The 20,622-nt window shown below is 45.3% G+C and overlaps 2 protein-coding genes across 13 annotated transcripts in view; both read right to left on the reverse strand.

Annotated features, from left to right (window-relative positions):
* Positions 1-12,621, reverse strand: part of MARF1 (meiosis regulator and mRNA stability factor 1) — a 37,703-nt gene extending 25,082 nt beyond the window's left edge. Inside the window, exons 1-8 of one of the 10 annotated variants that reach the window (XM_077918506.1) lie at positions 12,462-12,621; positions 9,350-9,554; positions 8,347-8,496; positions 5,960-6,134; positions 4,540-4,766; positions 4,130-4,247; positions 1,440-1,612; positions 20-448 (exon numbers count right to left, since the gene is read on the reverse strand). In XM_077918506.1, coding sequence (XP_077774632.1) covers positions 20-448; positions 1,440-1,612; positions 4,130-4,247; positions 4,540-4,766; positions 5,960-6,134; positions 8,347-8,496; positions 9,350-9,493 — 1,416 coding nt within the window. In that variant the 5' untranslated portion in view covers positions 9,494-9,554; positions 12,462-12,621. Of the gene's footprint in view, positions 1-19; positions 449-1,439; positions 1,613-4,129; positions 4,248-4,539; positions 4,767-5,947; positions 6,138-7,803; positions 8,497-9,253; positions 9,555-12,461 lie in introns of those variants that run through there. The other 9 variants (XM_077918505.1, XM_077918504.1, XM_077918501.1 and 6 more) reach the window with 9 other exon arrangements.
* A 1,550-nt stretch (positions 12,622-14,171) lies between these two features.
* LOC114584447 (uncharacterized) overlaps positions 14,172-20,622 on the reverse strand; it is a 113,500-nt gene continuing 107,049 nt past the window's right edge. For 2 of the 3 annotated variants that reach the window (XM_077918494.1, XM_028706335.2), the window contains 6 exons: positions 19,351-19,553; positions 18,673-18,862; positions 17,946-18,055; positions 16,483-16,605; positions 15,990-16,131; positions 14,172-14,913 (listed from right to left, as the gene is read on the reverse strand). In XM_077918494.1, the coding sequence (XP_077774620.1) occupies positions 14,870-14,913; positions 15,990-16,131; positions 16,483-16,605; positions 17,946-18,055; positions 18,673-18,862; positions 19,351-19,553 (812 nt within the window). In that variant the 3' untranslated portion in view covers positions 14,172-14,869. Of the gene's footprint in view, positions 14,914-15,989; positions 16,132-16,482; positions 16,606-17,945; positions 18,056-18,672; positions 18,863-19,350; positions 19,554-20,622 lie in introns of those variants that run through there. The other variant, XR_013390576.1, reaches the window with a different exon arrangement.

Below are 20,622 nucleotides of genomic sequence, written 5' to 3' on the forward strand. Positions count from 1 at the left end.
AAATTAACGAAGCTATTACCTGTAAGCTCTTCACGCTGGTGTTCTTTGCAACAGAGCCATGCAACTGAGGTCCTTTTCCTACAGCAGCTTTTGCTGATGGATCAGTGGAGTCCCTGCCCACGAGGCACAGCTTTGAGCTCTTGTTCGCTTTTTTGGGCGACTTCACTTTTTCCGCTCCGGTAGAGCTTGCATTCTTGGCTTCAGCAAGCTCCTTGTTTTTAGGGGTAAAAGAAACGACGATCCTGTTGCCAAAGACGTCTTCGTTCTCCATCCGCTTCTGAGCGCGCTCAGCGCTGTCTTGATTTAAGAAGCGGAGGATCGCACTGCTGCCAGAAATGGTCAGTACTTTCCCTCCGCAATTGTCTGACAAACGGCGGAGCCTGTAGCAGACACTTTTGCTGTCCCTGTTTGTTGGCAGGTTGTAAACATATAGCAGGGTATGGCATGCCTAAAAGACAAGGGCTGTTTTTTAGTGGGCTTCTGGAGACTAGGGGGTAGAATCATAGCTGAAGACAAAGTATGCTGGTATTATATTATTAAGAAACAGCAACACAGATAAACCATAGCTTATGGACTATTTGTGCTCAAGAAAATTTGGAACATGGGCCGATAAAGACTCCAAAGAGCTTTGGACAGACACCACTAATTGCCAGGCTATTTACCAGCTACCACTGCTGGCCTGGGTCTCCTCTTCTGCCTTTTTAAGTGCCCTGGGGCAATGTAGCATCCATCTTGGGTGTCCACCCATGTCCCAGGGCAGTGGACTATGATTCTATTCCAGCTGAGATTCCTGCATTGCTGGGGGCTGGAGTAGATGACCCTCAGGGTCTCTTCCAAATCTACAATTCTATGACTGGGTAATTAAAACGGTGGCTGCCTAATGTTCATTGGAGGAGTACGACACCCCTCCTCTTCTTCCTCCTCCTGTCTGCTTCCATATGTAAATCCATCCAGTGTCCCCAACTCCTCTGCAATATATGAGAGGGGACAAAGTCCTGCAGTTGCACCCAAGCCACCTGCTGCAATGAGGGGGCAAACCAACATCACTGCAAGCTTCTCCACAAAATCAAGCGCACTTCAACTTTTCATGAAAATCTGCAACAGAAGTCCCAAATTTTGCACTTCTTTCTGTATCCTGAGAGTTCACAAAACAGTTAAGTTTTATGCTCACTTTGAGCAACATAATGCTTATTGTTCCCAGAGTAAAGCCGGCATACATTAAAAGGAAATTTTAACATGCAACTGGAGCATGGGAGAGTCTTGTTGTGAAACCAGGAGCTAGCTGTTTAACCATGTATTGCTGGCACGTGAGTTGTTAAAGATTTGCATATCACACCCTGGACCAATCTAAGCCAGATCTAGAAATACAATTACTTTGGCTGAATGGAAGCTAGTGCTCCAGTCAAGTCATCTAAAAACCAGAGAGGAAAATCACTTACTGGCTTTTTCAGTGGCAATCTTGGAGGCAAATCTGAAATGAATTCCTCAAATCTGATGAGCTCGTGAGCATGATGCAAGAGAGCCTCAGAAGCTTGATTTTTATGCACCAGGATTATGTGGAAACCATGACGGTGTCTCAAATCACTGAGCTCTAGTGCAAAGTTAACATCAGCTGAAAAACATAAGCCCAACAGCAACAATAAATCATTGACGGAAGACGGTTTTGACAAGTTCACATTTTCATAGGCTGTTTTCCCCCAAAAGCCTCAGCAGATCAGTTGTTCAGGAACATCAAGATATATTGCAATATGGCAACAAAGCCATATTGGGACCCTGTTTTCTTTCCTGGTCGCCACTATTCATTGCATTGCCTCTGTTAAAAAAAACAAAACCCCTGCAAGGATAATTTCATTTCAAGAATCAGGTGGCAGCCTGCCTCCACAAATAAGGAGACAGCCACACAGAATAATTCAGAATTAAAAATGAGAACTTATTCTTGTGACTCTTATTGGTAAATGAAAAACATCATCTTGTTCATTCAGTAGCTTGTTTATTCCTTGCTTCCCCCTTCCCCAAAATGGAATCTGCCAGCAATAAATTTATCTCACTCTTTGACTGCCTCTTTTCCTTCCACTTTGGAAGATGGGAAAGAGAGGAAGGGGGGTGGGGAGAATGCCAAGAAGGGAGCACAATATGAGAGGGTGTCTCTTGTGGACATCCGTAAAGTGTGACTTTAGAAAAGACTTGCTCACACTTAAAGGAGACAAAGGCAGGAATTCACAGCAGCTCTTTTCACCCTTAACTTTCAATGGCCCACCTTCATATGAAGGGCCAAAGATCATTGGGGCAAGCATATGTTTTGCACACAGAAGGTCCCCTGGCTGCTCCAGTTAAAGGGGCCTCAAGCAGCAGGGCTGGGGAAAACCTCCATCTGAGCCTTGGAGAGCCACTGCCAGTCAGAGTAGACATGACTGGGTTAGGGAGACCCATGGTCTGACTCGCTGCAAAGCAGCTCTGTGTGCTCTAACAACTGCCGGCTGCACTAGGAGGCAGCAGCTTCTGATTCTTATTTCTACTACAAAATGGCAGTTCCCAAACCCTGAATGCGTTAACCCTGTAGTTACTCAACATGGAGGAAACAGACTTCATACACACTCAGAAGGAAGCTAGTTACTTGTGTTCCTTCCTCAACTCAGCCATGGCTCAGATTACACCCTGAATGGAGGAGAAAGAAGATACAGATGCATCAGACAGGCTGAGAAGGTGGTGCTCCAGAGTGTAAAGCAGAGCAAGGAAACCTGTGGCTCTTGATATGTTATCCGACTACTGTATGGAGGACCAGGGGAATCTGAATCCCCAGCGTAATCCCCGACAGAGGACGCTATTAGCCTGCATTACTCAGTGTGTGCAGTGGGAGAGAAAGGCAGTTTCAACCAAGTTCCATGGAGATTTTCCAGGCTACAGAATTAACGAGTTCCCAGGAAAGTGCATCTTCATTCAGCAGCTTTATATGTATAATTTCACCTCCCTCCCCCCTCTCTCCCCCTTATGACTTCGTTCCTCAATGACAAGCTTGGGAAGAAAGCCTCTGAGATGCTACTCCTAGAGCTTCTTTATGCTCTAGGAGCAAAAAAACTTTCCAATGCACGACGACATAGGATGTACTGCAAGGAGGTGGTCAAGCAGAAGAGCACTGAAAGCAGCACCAGTCACCACCGGCAAGCTGGAAGCAAGGCAGCCAATGTTCCAGAGAAGCACTCAGTCTGGCAAGGGAAACTTTTTTCAATCTGAGAGCCAAATGCAGCACTCCAGATCCAAATCTATGGCCTTTGGAAGTCTCTGCAGACCCACTTTGCACCCTTTTCCCAGCAGTTTTCCTTGGCTGGAATACATCCTTGAGTTCTAATAATGCCAGCCTATGTAAGAGATGTGGCCCCACTTACTTTTGCCTTTGGTCCCACCCACTGCTGGTACAAGGCCCCTAGAAGGTTCCCCATGACTGACTGTGGCCCTAGCAATCTGTATTCTTCCTAAACCTGGAAACTTAAAGGAGCATTAATGGATATTTCAATGCAGCACTCATTGGCTTTGATAGAAGCCCAAAGCTGTTTCCAAGTACAGCCGTACCTTGGAAGTCAAACAGCTAAGTTACAGAACGTTTTGGCTCCCAAACGTCGCAAACCCGGAAGTGCGGAAGTGACTGTTCTGGTTTGCGAACTATTTTTGGAAGCCGAACATCTGATGGGGCTTCCGAGGCTTCCGATTAGCTGCAGGAACTTCCTGCAGCCAATGAAAAGCCACGCTTTGGTTTTCAAACATTTTGGAAGTCGAACAGACTTCTGGAACAGATTCCGTTTGACTTCCAAGGTACGACTGTATCTCATTCCTTTGTTCTCTATAGTCCCACTTGAGCCAATGCAAACATCTTGGCATGGACTGTAAAACCAAGACGAATTAAAACCCAGAATAGTTTTAATATTATGCTCATTTAAGCAAAACAGGGCAAAAAATCCCTGCTGATCAGAACACAATTTTACGTAGAAGTTGTGCAGAACACATTGCTACTGTGATCAGGATAGTTAGTGCATCGATCTGAATGAAACTGAGCATGTGTTCTTATATGTGGGCAAAAACCAACCAAATGACCACAAAAACATATTCTTTTTTTTAAAGCACTGTTTATACATACTTGATACAAGGACCACAGTGGCTGGTGCGGCGTGAGTATCAGCAAATCTTCTAAGACTCTGTCTGAGCTTGTCATCAGCTGCATTCTTTGCTGTTGCGTTAATGTGTGCAACTGTCACCTAAAAAAATACAGGGAACATTCATACTAAATACAACAGGACCCAATAAAACACCTGGGGTGACATTGAGGGTCCCAGCCTGTGGGTTCGTGTGTATGCAAATGTGTGTGGGGTGTGTGTGCCAAACTGAGTCTTTGACCCAGATGAAATAAAGCCTAGTTTCGCCCCTGTGTTGGATGGCCATCTGCCATGGGTGCTCTAGTTGAGATTCCTGGCTTATGAGACCCTCCCTCCAACTCTGTAGTTTCTATTCGCTTCCCCAGGTCAAACTTTAAACTGGAGAGAGGCTTACCTGACAGTTGTTCAGTTCTTCAATAACTTCTTTGCTCTCCTTACTGATATCACACACACAAATGAACTCTGCCTCTCTGTGGCCTTTGAAGAACTTTTCACGAATTCGCTGTACCACTGCCACAGCTGAACGGCCAGAAGGAACAGAACAGTTTTCAATATCCCAAAAGACTCCAATGGGAGGCAAATTTTCTAGCACTTGGCCTGTTAGAGCAACCTCTGGAGATCCTACAGTTGAAAAAGATAGAAAGTGGTCATATGCTATTGTTAGAATTCGCAGCAGTTTCACAAGTTTGCCAGATGTTAGAATGCTATATCTGGGGGATTAATTACACAGAGAACTGTCAGGATGGCTAACCTTTAGCTTTCCAGATGTTGCTGGACTACAACTCCCATAATCCTTGACCAATGACCATGCTGCTTAGGGGCTCTTCAAAGGTCCTGATCTAACCACATCTGGAGGGCCACAAGTTAACCACCCATGGATTAAATCCATCTAGTCAAAGTCACATATCAGGGGAAATGTTCATCACAATACCATTAGTTAAAACATAAGCCCATCTGTGGTCCACATTACATTTACTCCAGAGCAAACTTTTTATAGCCAATGGAATCACTCCAGTATAAAGGCACTTTTCGACCCTTACAGGGTGGAATTTCATTTCACTCCACCTGAGATAAACAGGGATCTTTAATTTCAATTAGCAGAACTAAAAAAAATCCATAGTGAGGCTTCTGACATTTCACAATCAAAAGGAATTCAGCAGAATTGAGACTTTGAGGTTTTAACAAAAGTTCTGTCTCACACACTATGCAATGCAAACAACAATGGATGAGACCAGTGTACCCAGCACAGGGAGTAGACTGGGCTATTTAAAGTCCAGAAGGTTAAAGGGCTGTTAAGAGATAAATAAGGATAGCCACTTGGTGACAGCAGTGAATAAGGATGGGTTGGTTTGGCTGACTGGCCTTCTTGCCTCCTCCCCCACCCCTGCCTCAATTCTGCAGGCTACATTCCATGCCATCACAGCCACAGATAATATGCTAACAGGATAATGATAGAGATATTTTGCCCATCTCTTCAAAGAATGCAATAAAAGCCCTGCTGGATTTTAAAAAAGTAAAGAAAAGAAAAAGGCTGATCTAGTCTAGCACCCCAAAATAACCACCAAGGTGCCTTCAGGAAGCCCATTAGAAGGATAGGATTTCAGCAGCCCCCCCTTCCACCTTTATTCTCCAGTAACTAGGAATTGCCTCTGAACCTGTTAGTCCCATGCAGCCATAATGACTAACACCCATTAACAGATGAATCTGTGGGAGAAAAAGGACAACCCCAAAAGGCAACACTTAAAAGAGATAACGCTCTTAAAACAGATCAAACAGTCCATGATTCATTTTTAAAAGCACACCTGCCAATTTACCGTATTTCTGTGGCAACTGACCAAAGCTGCTCGCCAAAAGTAAAGTCTTCTCTTTTCTTACTCCTTTGGTTCCGCAGCCATTACATATTGGGAGGGAGACAGGTGCAGCTTGGACATTTGGAGGAGCTGTATTTGGCCATATTTTAGCTGCATCAACCAAACTCTCTCTGGATGGCTGCTGGGAAAATGTTCAACATCACTTATTAACCACACTAAGAGAGACATAAATGCAACGTGCTGTCAACCGACCTACATTCCATGTGGACTAGGAATGCTGTGATTTTGCAATGGTCTATATAAGTTAAGCTCATACATTTCATACATACCCTGGGTTGGCAACTTTAAAAAAAAAAAAGGGGGGGGGGAGAAAGCTTCCTCACTTTGAAGAGGGGTGGAATCAAGTCTCCCTCTTCTGTTTCTGAAGTCGCTTCTTGTGGTGCAAGGAGTCCAGGGGAAAGCGCACAACTTGAGAACAGTGTGCAGGACTGAGACATAAGGCTATACTGTAATTGCTTTACTGGATCTAGGCCAATGCGCATCCCGCTCAGTCTCCACCACTGACAGGGCAGAGAGGAGAAAAAAACGGGCTAAAAGACTGCCACATTAACGCAAGGGACAAATCCAAACGGTGCTGTAAATACATCTGTAGTAAAAATAGCATCTCGCATTAATGGGAGATTGTGGGTGCCCACAGCACAGGCTTCTGGTAACCAATCCCTACCCTGCTCTACTGTGGTAAGGTCTGGGTGGACATAAACATGTGATCACACATTGAAAGCTTTCCCTCTTAAAAGGCTTCGTTGCCCAAGTGCCAAAAGTTGTTGCTGAGGAAGCAACATTTGCTGGCATCCATGTGATAGGGCTGCACTTATTCAAGAACCTCAACATTTATTCTCGAGTTTAGGATTTGAGTTACTTCTTCTGCTTTGGCATTAGTTTCAGGTAACAAACATGACTCACCTTTAAAAAATAACCCCCCCCCCTATGCTGTTTTCTTAGCATCTGTTTGATGGGCCAAAGAATAATGCAACAGGGGGTACGATGAAAAACACCTTTGCTTCAGTGACAAAATGGCTGTCATGCAGTGGGCATGATGTAACACAAAATGGTTGCTGTGGAGAGCGTGGCAAAACACAAAATGAGAGCGACAGCCACCCATGACAACCTTACGATTCGCATGGGATGTCAGCTATGCCCTGCTGGTCCTGATTATGGAGATCTCTTTCACATACACTGCTGCTATTGTTGTCTAATAAAAGCAGTGATCACCCCTCAAATATAGAAGGTAGCCATATTACTCCCCTTTCACAAAAATCACTTAACAAGGTACCTGCATATTTTACCCCATTAACTTCCTTTCTAGGAGGACTAAAGACATTATTATTATTATTATTATTATTATTATTATTATTATTATTATTAAAATGAAAGTTCAGAGTCTAAGACACCTTCCCAGGGACAACACTGGAAACCTTCATGGGCGCCATGTCATCCGTGGGCACCAGGCTGGCAACTCCTGATGTAGCATCTAACCACAGCTTGGAGCTTTAGCTGAACTGAACCTGTGTGCCAGCGAAAGGGAAAACTAAGTTTATTATTCTAGAACAGTTAGATGCAGTATGCTGCTCCTCAAGAAACTACGGAACAGGATTAGGAGACGCAAGAGAATGAGGGTTTTAAATTTCTATGAAGCTGGCAACCATCCACCCCAATTCCAAACACAGTTTAAATCAACATGATATTAATTGGAAGGCTAGAGATATCAGGTTAAAGCTATGAAACATCCAAATACTCTGCTGATATTTTCAGTATACACAGTATGTTATAAATGGTGTGGTACAAACCTTGGTTAGACACTCAGTGCAGTAGTGAGAGCCCTTTAAGCAAACTGAAGGTGCCACTTTTAGGTGCAGCGAGTTGGTGCAAGCACAAGACGTTCGCTCCGATTGTGCAACGTGCTCCTCCAAAAGCCCCGCAGCCCCGCTTGTGAATTCAGAACAGGAGAAGTAGCCCGAAGTTGTGCAGCTCTGATGGGTAGGAAATGGGTGCAGTTTGTGGACGTTGCTGTGGCAGGACTGGAAGTGGAGCTTCCCACAGCAGGGGAAATGTGGGCAAGAAGAGACATCATTTTCCAGGCACACTCCAGACAAGTCACTGGCCACTCCTGCCACGCCGCTTCGCGTTGGAACGTCCTTGAATGACGATGCAGACCGATAGGCAAACCCAGACCCTATTTGACAAGTGATTGTGCCGGTGCCTTGTGAGTCTAATACTGTGCCAGGGTGAATCAAGCTACCACCACCATTGTTGCTGCTGCCACCACTACCACCAAAACGTAGCTGAGGAGCATGAATGGAAGAATCAGAGTTATGAGTACAACAGCTTACTTTGGAACCAGATGAAAGTTGGATTTGCTTTTGCTGAAGAGCGTGATCACTGGGAAGGGGGACAGCTGTGAACTGTTTCAAAGCAGCATGGTGGGGGGATGGCGCATCCTTCAAATCCACAGCAGCTTTCTTATTCTCCATGGACTCGTTCTAAGGGGTAGAGAGCCATTATAAAGAAGATCAGAGGATACATTTAGTCTTACAGCACCAGGTTACGGCTCAAACAGACAAAACCTGTGAGGGCATGGAACTCACATACTAAACACATTTAACTGGTTTGAACTATTATGTAGGCCAAAGGCAAACTTCATATATTCATTTTACATATTTATTGGGTTTTGAACCAATTTAGATTTTTTTTTAACACAAGAAGCAGAACAGAATGAAGATTTGATTACAGTTGCCTGCAAAACAAGGGCACTGATGGCAGAAAACAGATGCTGTGAAAGCGAGGTAAAGAGTTGTTAAAAGGTAACTGCTGGCATACTCCAAGCCCTCCTCTTTTACTACTTGGATGGCTCAGTTGGTTAGAGCATGGTACTGATGTCAAGGTCGCAGGTTCAATATGAAGGAAACCCCTCTCTTTATCACCCACCCACCATTGAACCCAACGTGCTCTGAGTATATGTGATTTTGAGTTGCGGGCTTACTGGTCTAAACATTTAAAGCAAAAATGGGAATCTGTGTGTAATGTAGGAAACATATGAACCTCCAGTTGGACAACAAGTCCCATCTTCCCTGACCAGTGCCCATGCTGATGGCAGCTGAAGTCCACTATCCCAGGTTGGTGCGGGAAGAGGCACAAGGTTCCCCACCTCTAATAGAGCAGGACACATTTATGATCAGTTTCTGGGATAGAAGGAAACTTTCCTTAGGAGAGTATTAAATATCTTAATATACATTGCACCTTCTCTCTTTGATGACACAAACAGGACACTTAGCGCCTTCAACAGGTCACTGGTGTATGAGCATTCCACTCAGCAAATGTATGCCAAAATCCTACCGCTTTTGCACTAGGAGGGAAACTCTGTTCAGTAGCTGAAAAGCAGTTAGAGAATTTCCAGAGCCATGGTCTAGCATCGTTATTTTGTTGCTGAAGCCATCCAAACGATCTAGTACAGACGTCCTCCGTTATGTTTCCTTCCATTATACTGCCACACAGAGGTCAACATTCTGACATCTTTCCTTTCTTTCATTCTCTCTACCTGCTAAAAAAAAAAATTAAAGTATATATTTAAATCACAAAATCAATCCAGGTATGATCATTAAAATGACCTAACGTTTAGTTAATAGTTGCAAATACTATGTGGAAACAAGCTTCTGGATTTATGCAATCATCTCTTCTGCTTGTTAACGTAGCCTGGACAAAGTCTATCTTCCCTTCCAATTCACTACAGATGTCAAAGAGTAGTAACTAAAGGAGTTCAAGTAAGGCTGCTCAGAATCAGAAGTCTCCTATGAGTATTTGCTTAAGTGGTTCCATATCACCTACAGCAAGTAGACTGCAAACTACTAGATAACGTTTGTATGCAGACGTGGGGGAGGGGGAAATCCCATGGTTTTCTCAGCAAGCACCGCAAATAAACAAACATTGACTAATACTAACTACAGGAATACAGATTTCCTGATTCTGGCCAATTCTAGTAGTACTGTTACACGCCACCCCGATCTCTGAGAGATGCAAGATTCCAGGGATTCCAGAAGCTTACCCAGGGTCTGGTTTCCTTGGAATGAGGGACAGCGGAGATTGTGGTGTCCTTAGGATATATGGCTTATTTGCACATATATACAACCTGCGCCTAGAATGGAGAAGCTCACAGCTTTAGCAACCAAGGCTCCTCCCTTAGCTGCAGCCTTGGTCTCCAGCATAAAACAGGAATGGTTCTGACTCTCCAGCCTGCAACCTCTACCTTCTACCTCACATAACTCAACCCTCAACTCTGGCCTTTGTCTTTCAAAGTTTTAGCAAGTTGGGGGAGGGCACAGAGCCACTTCCTGACCTTGGGCACAGAGCCAATTTCTTTGTTCCCTTGGTGGCCCATTACCTCACTAGCAAGCCTGGCTATTCCGGGAACTGAATCTGTGCTGGGTCCAAGAATTAGAAGGGGGCTCAGGCACAGAGCCTACCACCCCCTAATACAGTATACTACAGTATACTGTCACTAATAAGTAAATAATTTGTTAAAAGCACCCGAAGTCTGCTCTAGAGTCTGCCAGTGTGGTGTAGTGGTTAAGAGTGGTAGACTCGTAATCTGGTGAACTTGGTTCGCGTCTCCGCTCCTCCACATGCAGCTGCTGGGTGACCTTGGGCTAGTCACATTTCTTTGAAGTCTCTCAGGCCCACTCACCTCACAGAGTGTTTGTTGTGGGGGAGGAAGGGAAAGGAGAATGTTAGCCGCTTTGAGACTCCTTCGGGTAGTGATAAAGCGGGATATCAAATCCAAACTCTTCTTCTTTTTCTATTTATTTATATTACATGATAAGATTTATATCCTGCCTTCCAGGACAAGTGTTCTCACAAGGCAACATATAAAACCAGTCATAAGAGATACAAAATCAACAATTTAAAATTATGATTATACCACTTTAAGCAGTCCACACCTCTGTAAGAAACAGCTATTAAAAATTTAAAGTAGACTGAAATTAAAATGCTGCATGAATACTCTGAAAAGTCACTAAAGGAGCGGTCATATGCACTTCCATGGGAACTTCTCCAGAAATATGGCACCACCCATATCTGCTACTAATTTATATTTTGCAGAAAGCCATAACCACTCCCCAACATAATTCACCAAGGAAATTCATTTCTTCACAACTTTTAACCTTTATTTTTTAGAAATGCAGCCCTTACATGAAGCAATATAAAGAAAACATAGTTTTATGAGCCAACTGGGGGGGGGGGGGCTTCATTTTGTTACAGCACTCAGGCTTACAAACATAACAAGTGTACACATACAGTATTTTTCAAAACATTCCTGCTCAGTTCCTTATCTTCTAATCCATCTCTACTAGCTTCCTTGTGTAGGCTCCCCAGTAAAGTTTCGCATATCCCCCAGGTTCTTACAACTCCACATACTATTAACATAACCAGTGTCTTTACTATGCTGAACTGTGGTTACACCAACCCCACTCCACTACTAGCAGGCTGCTAAAGGAGTTGGGGTATGGAAGATGAATATGCAATGAAAAGTATTCCTAATAGACCTTTACTATGACATTTTAAAATTTCAAACTGCCCTGAGCATTGGCTGAGAAACAGTTCACAAGCCCAGCTACCAAGGGTGTATATATTTTAGATTAAAAAGCTTCACCTCGGGAGCTACTCTGCTGGGCCTTTGCTTTGGGCTATGGAATAAAGCAAGAGGACGCTGGAAGGAGCCGAGGAGTTGAGAGCAGCTGCGAGAGGAGCAAGGGGAGCTACAAGCAGAGGGAAAAGGGCTCCCGAGGAGATGCCATAGGGGACGAGGAGCTTAATGCAGCGGCGGGGAGTGACTGTGACTCACCCAAGTGGCTACTAGGAGTTTCAAATTAATTACCAGGGAGGGAGAAAAACTCTACAGGAGAGCTCGTTGATTTGGCTTCTGAGCCTTAGCGGTTCCCCTTTTCAGAGTTCTCGTTCGTTTGTCGGGTTGCTTTATCCGCTACGCAATTTATTAAGCTATCACCGTCAGGTTCTTAAAATTGAAATTACTGATATTTGTTTTTTAAGCCGCACTGCATGAGAAAACCAGGCTATATATACTACACACACACACACACACACTTATAAGCAATGTGTAAGGGGAGCAAGGAGATATGGGGGGGGGGGGCCGCGACAAGCCACAAACGGGGAGGGAAAACCCTCGAGCAAAAAATAAAAGTCCCCTCCAAGGCCACCCCTTCCAGAGGGGGTTATAACAACGTGTGTAGTAGAGGGAGGGGGAGATATAAGGGGACACTGACCGGGGAAGGCCTTCCCTGACTGGAAGAGAAGGGGAAAGGGCCTCTGAGCATGCACAGAACGCTTTCCCTCCCACATTCTCTCCCCGCCCCAAGTCTTCAGCCCCCCGCCGAGACCCCCCAGAAGGAAAAGGGGAAGCTCCCTAGCTCTCCCCGCCCCACTTGCGTCCCCTCACCTCTCCGGCCCCACGTCCTCCACCTCACATCCCAGCGACCACCGCCTGCGTCCCGCCGCCGCCGCCTCCTCTCCCTTTTTGTTTTGCTCCCCGCCTTCTCCTTTCCCCTCTCCCACTTCCGCCTGCGCTCCGCTACTTCCGGCGCCTCCTGCCGTCAAGGGAAACCCGCTCGCTGTCGTAAAAGGCCGCCGCCAGCCGTAACACGCCCCTTTGTCTCTCCTCGTCTTGGAATCGAGGTCCGAGTTCCCCCTCAGGGCCCCTCGCGTGCGCATGCGCGTGGGGCAAGCCCTGCTATGCTTCGCGGGTGTTACTCTCCTCAGTTATAATAAATTCCCCCCACTCCGCCCCTCTAGTGTCTTATTTATTTAGTTTATACCTTTTTCTCTCTCTCAAGGAGCTTCTCGCTCTCCTCCACTGTATGCTAGAGCTAAGAGACGGTTACTGGCCCTCAAGGTTATGACTGAATGGGGACTCGAACCCTGTTCTCCCAAGTCCTAGTCCAGCACTCTGGCCATTACACTACACTGTCTCTAGTAGGCCGCGGTGTAGCGACTACAGGGACCTGGGAGAGGAGAGTTCAAATTCTCACTCGGCCATAATGCTCACTGGGTGACACTGGGCCACTCATTGCCTCTGTCCGCCTAACCTACCTCACGGGGTTGTTGTGAGCGTTGAATGAGGAGGGGGAGAACCCTAGTTGCCACGTTGAGCTCCTTGGAGAAAAAAGGCAGGATACAAATGGAGTGAATGAATGGTTTTGCGGGTGCAAATCCTACAGGTATTAGGATAAACTATAGATCTCTAGGTGCTTTGGACAAAGCCATATGCTTTAAGGGTGTGGCGGTGTGGATGTGATGAGAAAGGTCCTCTGAGCAGGTGCTTCCATCGACTCCCCCAAGTTGCCCATCTCTTCCAAGCCTTCATTTTCACCCCTTGGGGATCCCTCAAACTTATCTGAGATCAAGCCCTGCTGAACTCAATGGGACTAGCATCTGATGAGATATGTACAAGTGTGTTGCAACAAGAACCGTTTGCTGTTCTTTGCCGCATCTTAAGAACTAATTATGACAAAAGCTTCTGTGGTTCAGAGGCTACTCATTTTTCCACATGAAGGTGTATTGAGTCTGTCATGTGAGCCCTCTCTTGAAGCCTAAAGCAGTAAGAGCCACACATATGTTTATATTATATTACAAGATTTATTTCATTTACGAATTGCTTCCTGTGAAGCAACTTGGAAGTTGACCTGCAGTTAGTTTCAAAAGGAGTGTACACACCATACATTTAAAGCATACTCTCCACACCCCAAGAGTTACGATTCCTAGCACCCTTAACAAACTACAGTTCCCAGGGTGTGTCTTGCACAAACTTCATAATACAGTGTCTTATATGGCGGTCATGCAATGTCTTAAATGGACATCTAAAATGAAGGCAATCTTCTCTTTTTTAATTAATGGTTTTATTTGGCTTAATGTTTCTCTTACTGGTTTTGTTGTTTGTTACATTGTATTTATAAATTGCTTTAAGTTCACTGTTGAAATATTCCAGAGCAACCGTTGTTGATAAGTTGTTGGCTATCACTGCCATCTGTCACAAAAAAACCCTAAAACCCTGATAAATAAAGACAACCTCGTGGCATGATTTTCCTAAATTGGTTTATTATTCTTATTCTTATTCTTATTCAATCAAAATAGTTCAGTCTATTTAACTTACAAGATCTAAGGTGATATGGCAGCCAAGACATTTCATCCAGTGATTTCTAACATGCCATTACTCAGTCTGCACAGGCAGTTTAAAAGTATTCTAAGGAATGGATTTAGCACATGGCAATATCAAGTTCATTTCGATGATTGCTGGATTTTGGGATTGAAAGCAAGAGCAAAGATGAGGCATTTCGCTGAAAGGTGTTGAATACACCTACCAGCCATGTGTCAAAGGGAAATTTCAGGAATTGTTCTGCATTTATTCTGAGGATCCTAAATTCGGAGCTGCCAGAATTCAGAGCCTGGATTTTCCCATTTGCAGCCTGAGCAAGACACCCTTCTACAATGAGATTCTTCATTTGTTAACACAACATATCTTCACATTTCCATTTATTATAAATTCTACTGTGCTTGATGCTTTCCACGCTGGATGTTCTTTATGGTAAAGGCACATCAAAGTTGTTTTGGGCACAGAAAGGCACATTTTCGCCTTCTTCAGAACAAAGTGGAATCAGAAACTATCTGAAAGTTAGATAGGTCTAACTATTCCCCGAGTTTCTTCACTAAAGCCACGTAGTAGCTGGCTGGCAGACTGGGCCTCCAAACAGATTAAGTACATCAAGAGCCAGTGTGTGGTCGGTCCTCCATTAGAGAGTCGGCCTTGAGATCTGGGAGACCTGAGTGCGAGTCTCTGCCTCTGCCATGAGCTCATTGCACGGTCTTAGGCAAGCTGCTGTCTGTCAGCCTCAGGTCTGCAAAATTGAAATAAAAAAGGTTGATGGGGAGGTCAACTGTAGAAAAGCATAATCAAAATAATAAAATGCAAGCACGTCAGATCAACCCTAGACCCAAACATTCTGGCAGTTTTGGTTATAAACTGTTGTTTGCCACCCCGATTACTGAGGTTCCAGGCGCTTATCCAGAGTTCAGCCTCCTTGGAATGAAGGAGAGGGTGGTGTCTCTTAGCTATATGGTTTATTTATACATATATGCAACCTGAGCCTATGATGGAGGAGCTCACGGCATTAACATCCCAAGGAGGTCTTGCTTCACCTACAGCCACGGCCTTGGATTCAAGCAGATATCAAGCATGTCTCTCCCTCACAAGCTACAGCCTGCCACCCGCTTCTAGCTGTCACACACAACTCTCACAAGGTTTTGGTTCCTTCTAAATACTAGACAGGTGAGGGAGGGTCCCCCACCCATTTGTCCTGTGGCACAGAGCCACTTCCCCTGTTACCCTAAGGACCCATAAAGGTAAAGGTAAAGGTACCCCTGCCCGTACGGGCCAGTCTTGACAGACTCTAGGGTTGTGCGCCCATCTCACTCAAGAGGCCGGGGGCCAGCGCTGTCCGGGGGCCAGCGCTGTCCGGAGACACTTCCGGGTCACGTGGCCAGCGTGACATCGCTGCTCTGGTGAGCCAGAGCCGCACACGGAACGCCGTTTACCTTCCCGCTAGTAAGCGGTCCTTATTTATCTACTTGCACCCGGGGGTGCTTTCGAACTGCTAGGTTGGCAGGCGCTGGGACCGAACAACGGGAGCGCACCCCGCCACGGGGATTCGAACTGCTGACCTTTCAATCGGCAAGCCCTAGGCGCTGAGGCTTTTACCCACAGCGCCACCCGCGTCCCAAGGACCCATACTTAGGCCATTAATAAAAAAAGCTGGCCTGGCTATTTGAGCAGTTGAATCCTTGGTGGATCCAGGAATTAGAAAGGACTCAGGCATACAGCCTAACTATGCTATCCTTAGATTATTTGAAGACAGCCAGACCAACACCCCCCCCCAAAAAAAAAAACATACAACAACAACAACAACCTCCTTACCACATTGAAGCGGCATCTGCAAGGGAACAAAATTTCTGCTGCACAAGTTCACAAATGCCGCAGCCAAGGTGCAAGCCGCTTTTACACTCTGCAGTTCACACATGTCAGTTTTGCACAGGGCATAGAATGGTTCTGGGTCCACCTTTAAAAGAAAGAGGTGGTAAGTCCCATGGGAAGAAATCCGGAACTGTCTGTTTTGGTCCAGCATTGCTTCTGTCATCACGAACAGAGACAGCAGATAGGGAAGCTTCCATTATTGCCCATGTAGTCCAATATAGCCAGCTCTGACTGGCAGTGGCTCTCCAGGGTCTCAAGCAAGGGTTTTCCCCGCCATTACCTATAAAACCAGAGCTGCCAGAATCTTGAACTTGGCTTGGTGATATAGGGGCAGCTGGCACAGAGCTCAGGTAGGCTGGAATTATGGTGTGCAAACAGCAGCAAACTCGTATCTTGTGTTCTGTTTTGACAAAAAAAAAAAAAAAAGGGTACTCACTACTCTGAAGCAGTTCCTGAAGAGGGAATCAGCATCCAGGAAGAAAGCTTTGCAGATCTCGGGGCTAGATGAATTGAGACATGGCTTGAGGGTCCTCTTCATCTGGCTGCACTGGTCGCTCACCTAGGTGGCGAAAATCAAATGCATTTTACTTACTTACTTACTTACTTTTTTATAATAATCATAAATAAATGAGAATAAAAATGTGTGCCCCACCACCGAGACCATTCCATTGTAACTACCCAACCTCCCAAAATCTCATCACCTCTTGCAATGGTTTGACCCCTTTCCATTTTAACAGAACAGTGGTAACTCGGGTTAAGAACTTAATTCATTCTGGAGGTCTGTTCTTAACCTGAAACTGTTCTTAACCTGAAGCACCACTTTAGCTAATGGGGCCTCCTGCTGCCGCTGTGCCGCTCCTGCAAGATTTCTGTTCTCATCCTGAAGCAAAGTTCTTAACCCGAGGCAATATTTCTGGGTCAGCAGAGTCTGTAACCTGAAGCATATGTAACCTGAATTGTTTGTAACCCGAGGTACCACTGTACTTATTCTACAAACACCTTCCATATCTCCTCAAAATCATTTCTCCTGCATATTCCCCACCATACCTTAATGGCACATGCTAATTTATCATTAATAGCTATTTATACCATTCTTCCATTTTACATTCTGCTTGCCCCTTCCACTTCCTGGCTACCATAATTCGTGCAGCTGTCAATAAATTTGTGAGCAAGTCCTTCATAGCCTGTGAACCTTCCACCCCATTATATCTTTATTTATAAGACTATTTTGAAACGGCCAGTAGCCGACTCATTTTAAAAAGCGTTTTATTTGTATGCAGCTTTCCCACACCCACCCATGCATGACTTAACGGGTGCTCCAAATGTGGGTTCGTGGTTTAGCCCTCCTAGACAAAGCACAAACAGTAAACCGTACAGTATACCTTGGTTGCAAGCTTGAGATTAGCTGGCAGAGAGCTAACCACAAGCCTAAGTTTGTACAGCCAAATCATTGCTCAGTACTATGTTATGTACTGAAGTTCTCACCCTGGGCCAGTAGGGGGATACTGTAGAGAGTTATGCAAATGAAGGATCAAAAGTGACGTTCAGTGATTGGATAGTTTTAGAAAATGGCAACAGTTAGGTACATTGTTCTGGAGCTCTATATAAGCAGGCTGACTGAGCTCCTCAGTTAGTTCTGTTCCAGCTTACAAATAAAGAGCTGCTTTGGAAGAATCACTGTGTCGTCTGATATGTTCACCCACAACTTAACAGTCTACATTGACTGGCAGTGGTTCTCCGGGATTTCAGCGATGGAATTTCTCTCCCAACCCTACCTGGAGATGCCGGGAATTGAACCTACGACCTTCTGTGTGCCAAGCAGTTGCTCTACCACGGAGCTGCGGCCCTCCCCACAACACTCAGTGGCTCCTCTGCAATGTAAACGCGCCGCTGGCATACCTGCCATGCATGCACAAGCTCCTGCGTGCTGCCAGCATAGGAATGGTCTGGAAGCATCCATTCATTGCCCGCTTCATTGTCATTGGTACCAAAAAGACCGGCAGACACGCCTAAAAATGCAAGAGAAAGCAAGTCTTACCACCTCAAAGGGCAGGACTGTGGGATGTTTCATGCTGGTTAAGGACTAATTATTTGGGGAAATTCCAAGAGATGACCTTGTAGCATCTCTCCACCCGCAGCCCCCATTTTAAAGTAGTGCTGTAAACATTACTTGTTCAACTAGAGTTGCCATATTCAAAAAGTGGGGGGAAAGTTGTCGAGCTTCTTTTGCAAAATCTCAAAATGATGATGAAGAAGTTTTGAGCTATTTTTAAGGAAATTCGCCCAAATCTACATGTCTGACATGGACATGGGTTGCCATACATTCGGATTTCCCCAGACATTTCAGCAATTTCTGCCTGGGCACTGTTTACGAGGGCCGAATCCTGGCATTGTCCGGAAAATTCCCAGCATATGGCAGCCCTAAACTAAGTTTGGCGGGAGATATATTACATTAGTCACATAATTTCGCCATAGTGGAAAGCAAGACGAATATCAGGTTCTGGCAGAAGACAAAGTGCAGCAGAACAGAAACAGATCTGCATGTGGCCTATACAGGGTGGAACGGGAAGCGATGGCTTCTTATGTTGCTATCCACCACACCTAGCTCAAAACGCAGAGTACAAACCATGATGCCATCCATCCAAAGTAAGGGTACAGATGTCATAGCGAAGGTCACATGAAAACAAAGCCCCATCGGTCAGGGACACTTCTACAAGATCAGAATATCTTTGGATTGCAAGGCCATTTTCTTCAGGAGGGATGTCAAAATGCTGGCAGTTCTCCTCCGACAGGGAATAGTTGTACTTCTTGTAGATCTATTTAAAAGCAGCAGGGGGAATATAAGTTACAATGAGACTGGGTTTTCAGAAAGCAAAGAGGTTTGCAATAAGTTGGTGAGGTGGCCTTGGCTTATTATAGAAATTCTGCATCTTCCCACCTAAATTGCACCCACAAGAGGCCTTTGGGGCACAGCTGGGGTTGGGGAAATCTCAGATCTAGAGGGCAAATGCAGCCCTTTCTCTGGTCCTTGGGACTCAATCCAGGGCACATACTTTTGCAGGCCCCACCCCTTAGCAGCCCCACACCCATTCCCCCCCCCACTCTCATCTGTATGTAAACTTAACACTGGCCAGACTCCAGAACAATTTCCTCTGGTTTATAGATTTAGTCAGCCCACATTTCCTATCAATAAGAACCTCATCAATATAAATACAAAATTAAAACCTGGAAAGCATGAATACCAAACTCATTGCACTCCAAAGTTAAGAGACAGATGTAAAAATGGAGAAGACCTTGTAGTTACCTTCTGTTCTGGGTAGATAACAACAGTGGTACCATTCATGGTGATGTGCAGTGACCGTCTGCCACTGCTGGTCAGATTTAATATTACAGTAAATGCATCATGAACAAAATCTTTGGCCAGGAGGACACTGCATTTGGAGGTCAAACTGTATATTTTCCCGTCGAATGTCCTCAGGTGCTTATTCCCCATCAGCAAGGCATGATCTGGGAGGATGTGAAAAGTGGAGTCACGAAACCACCCACAACCTGTGTTGGAACAGCTAGGCTTGCCATATTTCAAAAAGCAAAATCCCTAACACCCCCAAAGTTGTTGAACTTTCTTAGGAAACAAAGAAAGAGGACACATTCTCCAAATTCAAACAAACAAACAAAAAATTCAAGAGCCAATTCTTTTTCTTCTTCCTCTAGCAGGGAAATAAAGGGAGATTCCTTGTTGAGGTTTTCCCACCCTGCTTTGGGAGGGTGGGACTGAGGAGATAAGTTCCTTTGGACCTGCTCTTGAGCAAGTAGCCACAGGTGCCCTGAAATATACTCGGAGTCGAGTGTGGCTTTCATGCTCCTTATTCAGCTCATAATAGCAAGGAAATGAAAGTCCCCCCAAAATATCTGCTTTAAATACATTATTTACACAATGGGCCGCACGTGATTGGCTAATTCCGGGATTCTCCTGTAGGCCAATCAGGTTGTGGATTCACTTCCACCTGGAGCTGGATTGGGTGGCTCCTGCGGATCAATCATACTGCTGCATGTTTCTAGGACCAATCAGACTGCTGCATTCTGAATCCTATTGTTCTAGGACCAATCAGACTGCTGCATTTTGGATCCTATTCAACTCAGTACATAACATGCCATGTTCCCTTTTAGCCAGGCTTCTCGCCTCCTTCTCTGTGTCCTAGAAAGGGGAGCAATTGTCCTCCTCGAGGCAGCAGCTGAGGCAGCTTCGAGAAGGGAATGCAGCAGCTCTTAACGGGGGAGGAAGGTGGGGGCAGGATAACTGAGTCATCTTTATTTTCCTCTCTGGATGGCTGGCGGGCGCTCGGGGCTGCTCTCGCCCTCTTTCCACGGTCCTTTGCACTCCCCTCCTCCTCCTCAGTTGGGGCTGCTGTATGTGGGGAGGGGGGTGCTTTGGGTCTCCCATGTAAGGGGGGGACATTCCTTCTGCTGCTCAGAGGAAAATATGTACGGGAAATTCTGGACATCTCTTAAAATTCAAAAAAATTCCCTGGAAACAAGAAGAATTACCGACGAAAGAAGAGTGGCAAATGAAGTTAAT

The sequence above is a fragment of the Podarcis muralis genome, chromosome 14 (assembly GCF_964188315.1).
Source record: "Podarcis muralis chromosome 14, rPodMur119.hap1.1, whole genome shotgun sequence".
NCBI lineage: Eukaryota > Metazoa > Chordata > Lepidosauria > Squamata > Lacertidae > Podarcis > Podarcis muralis.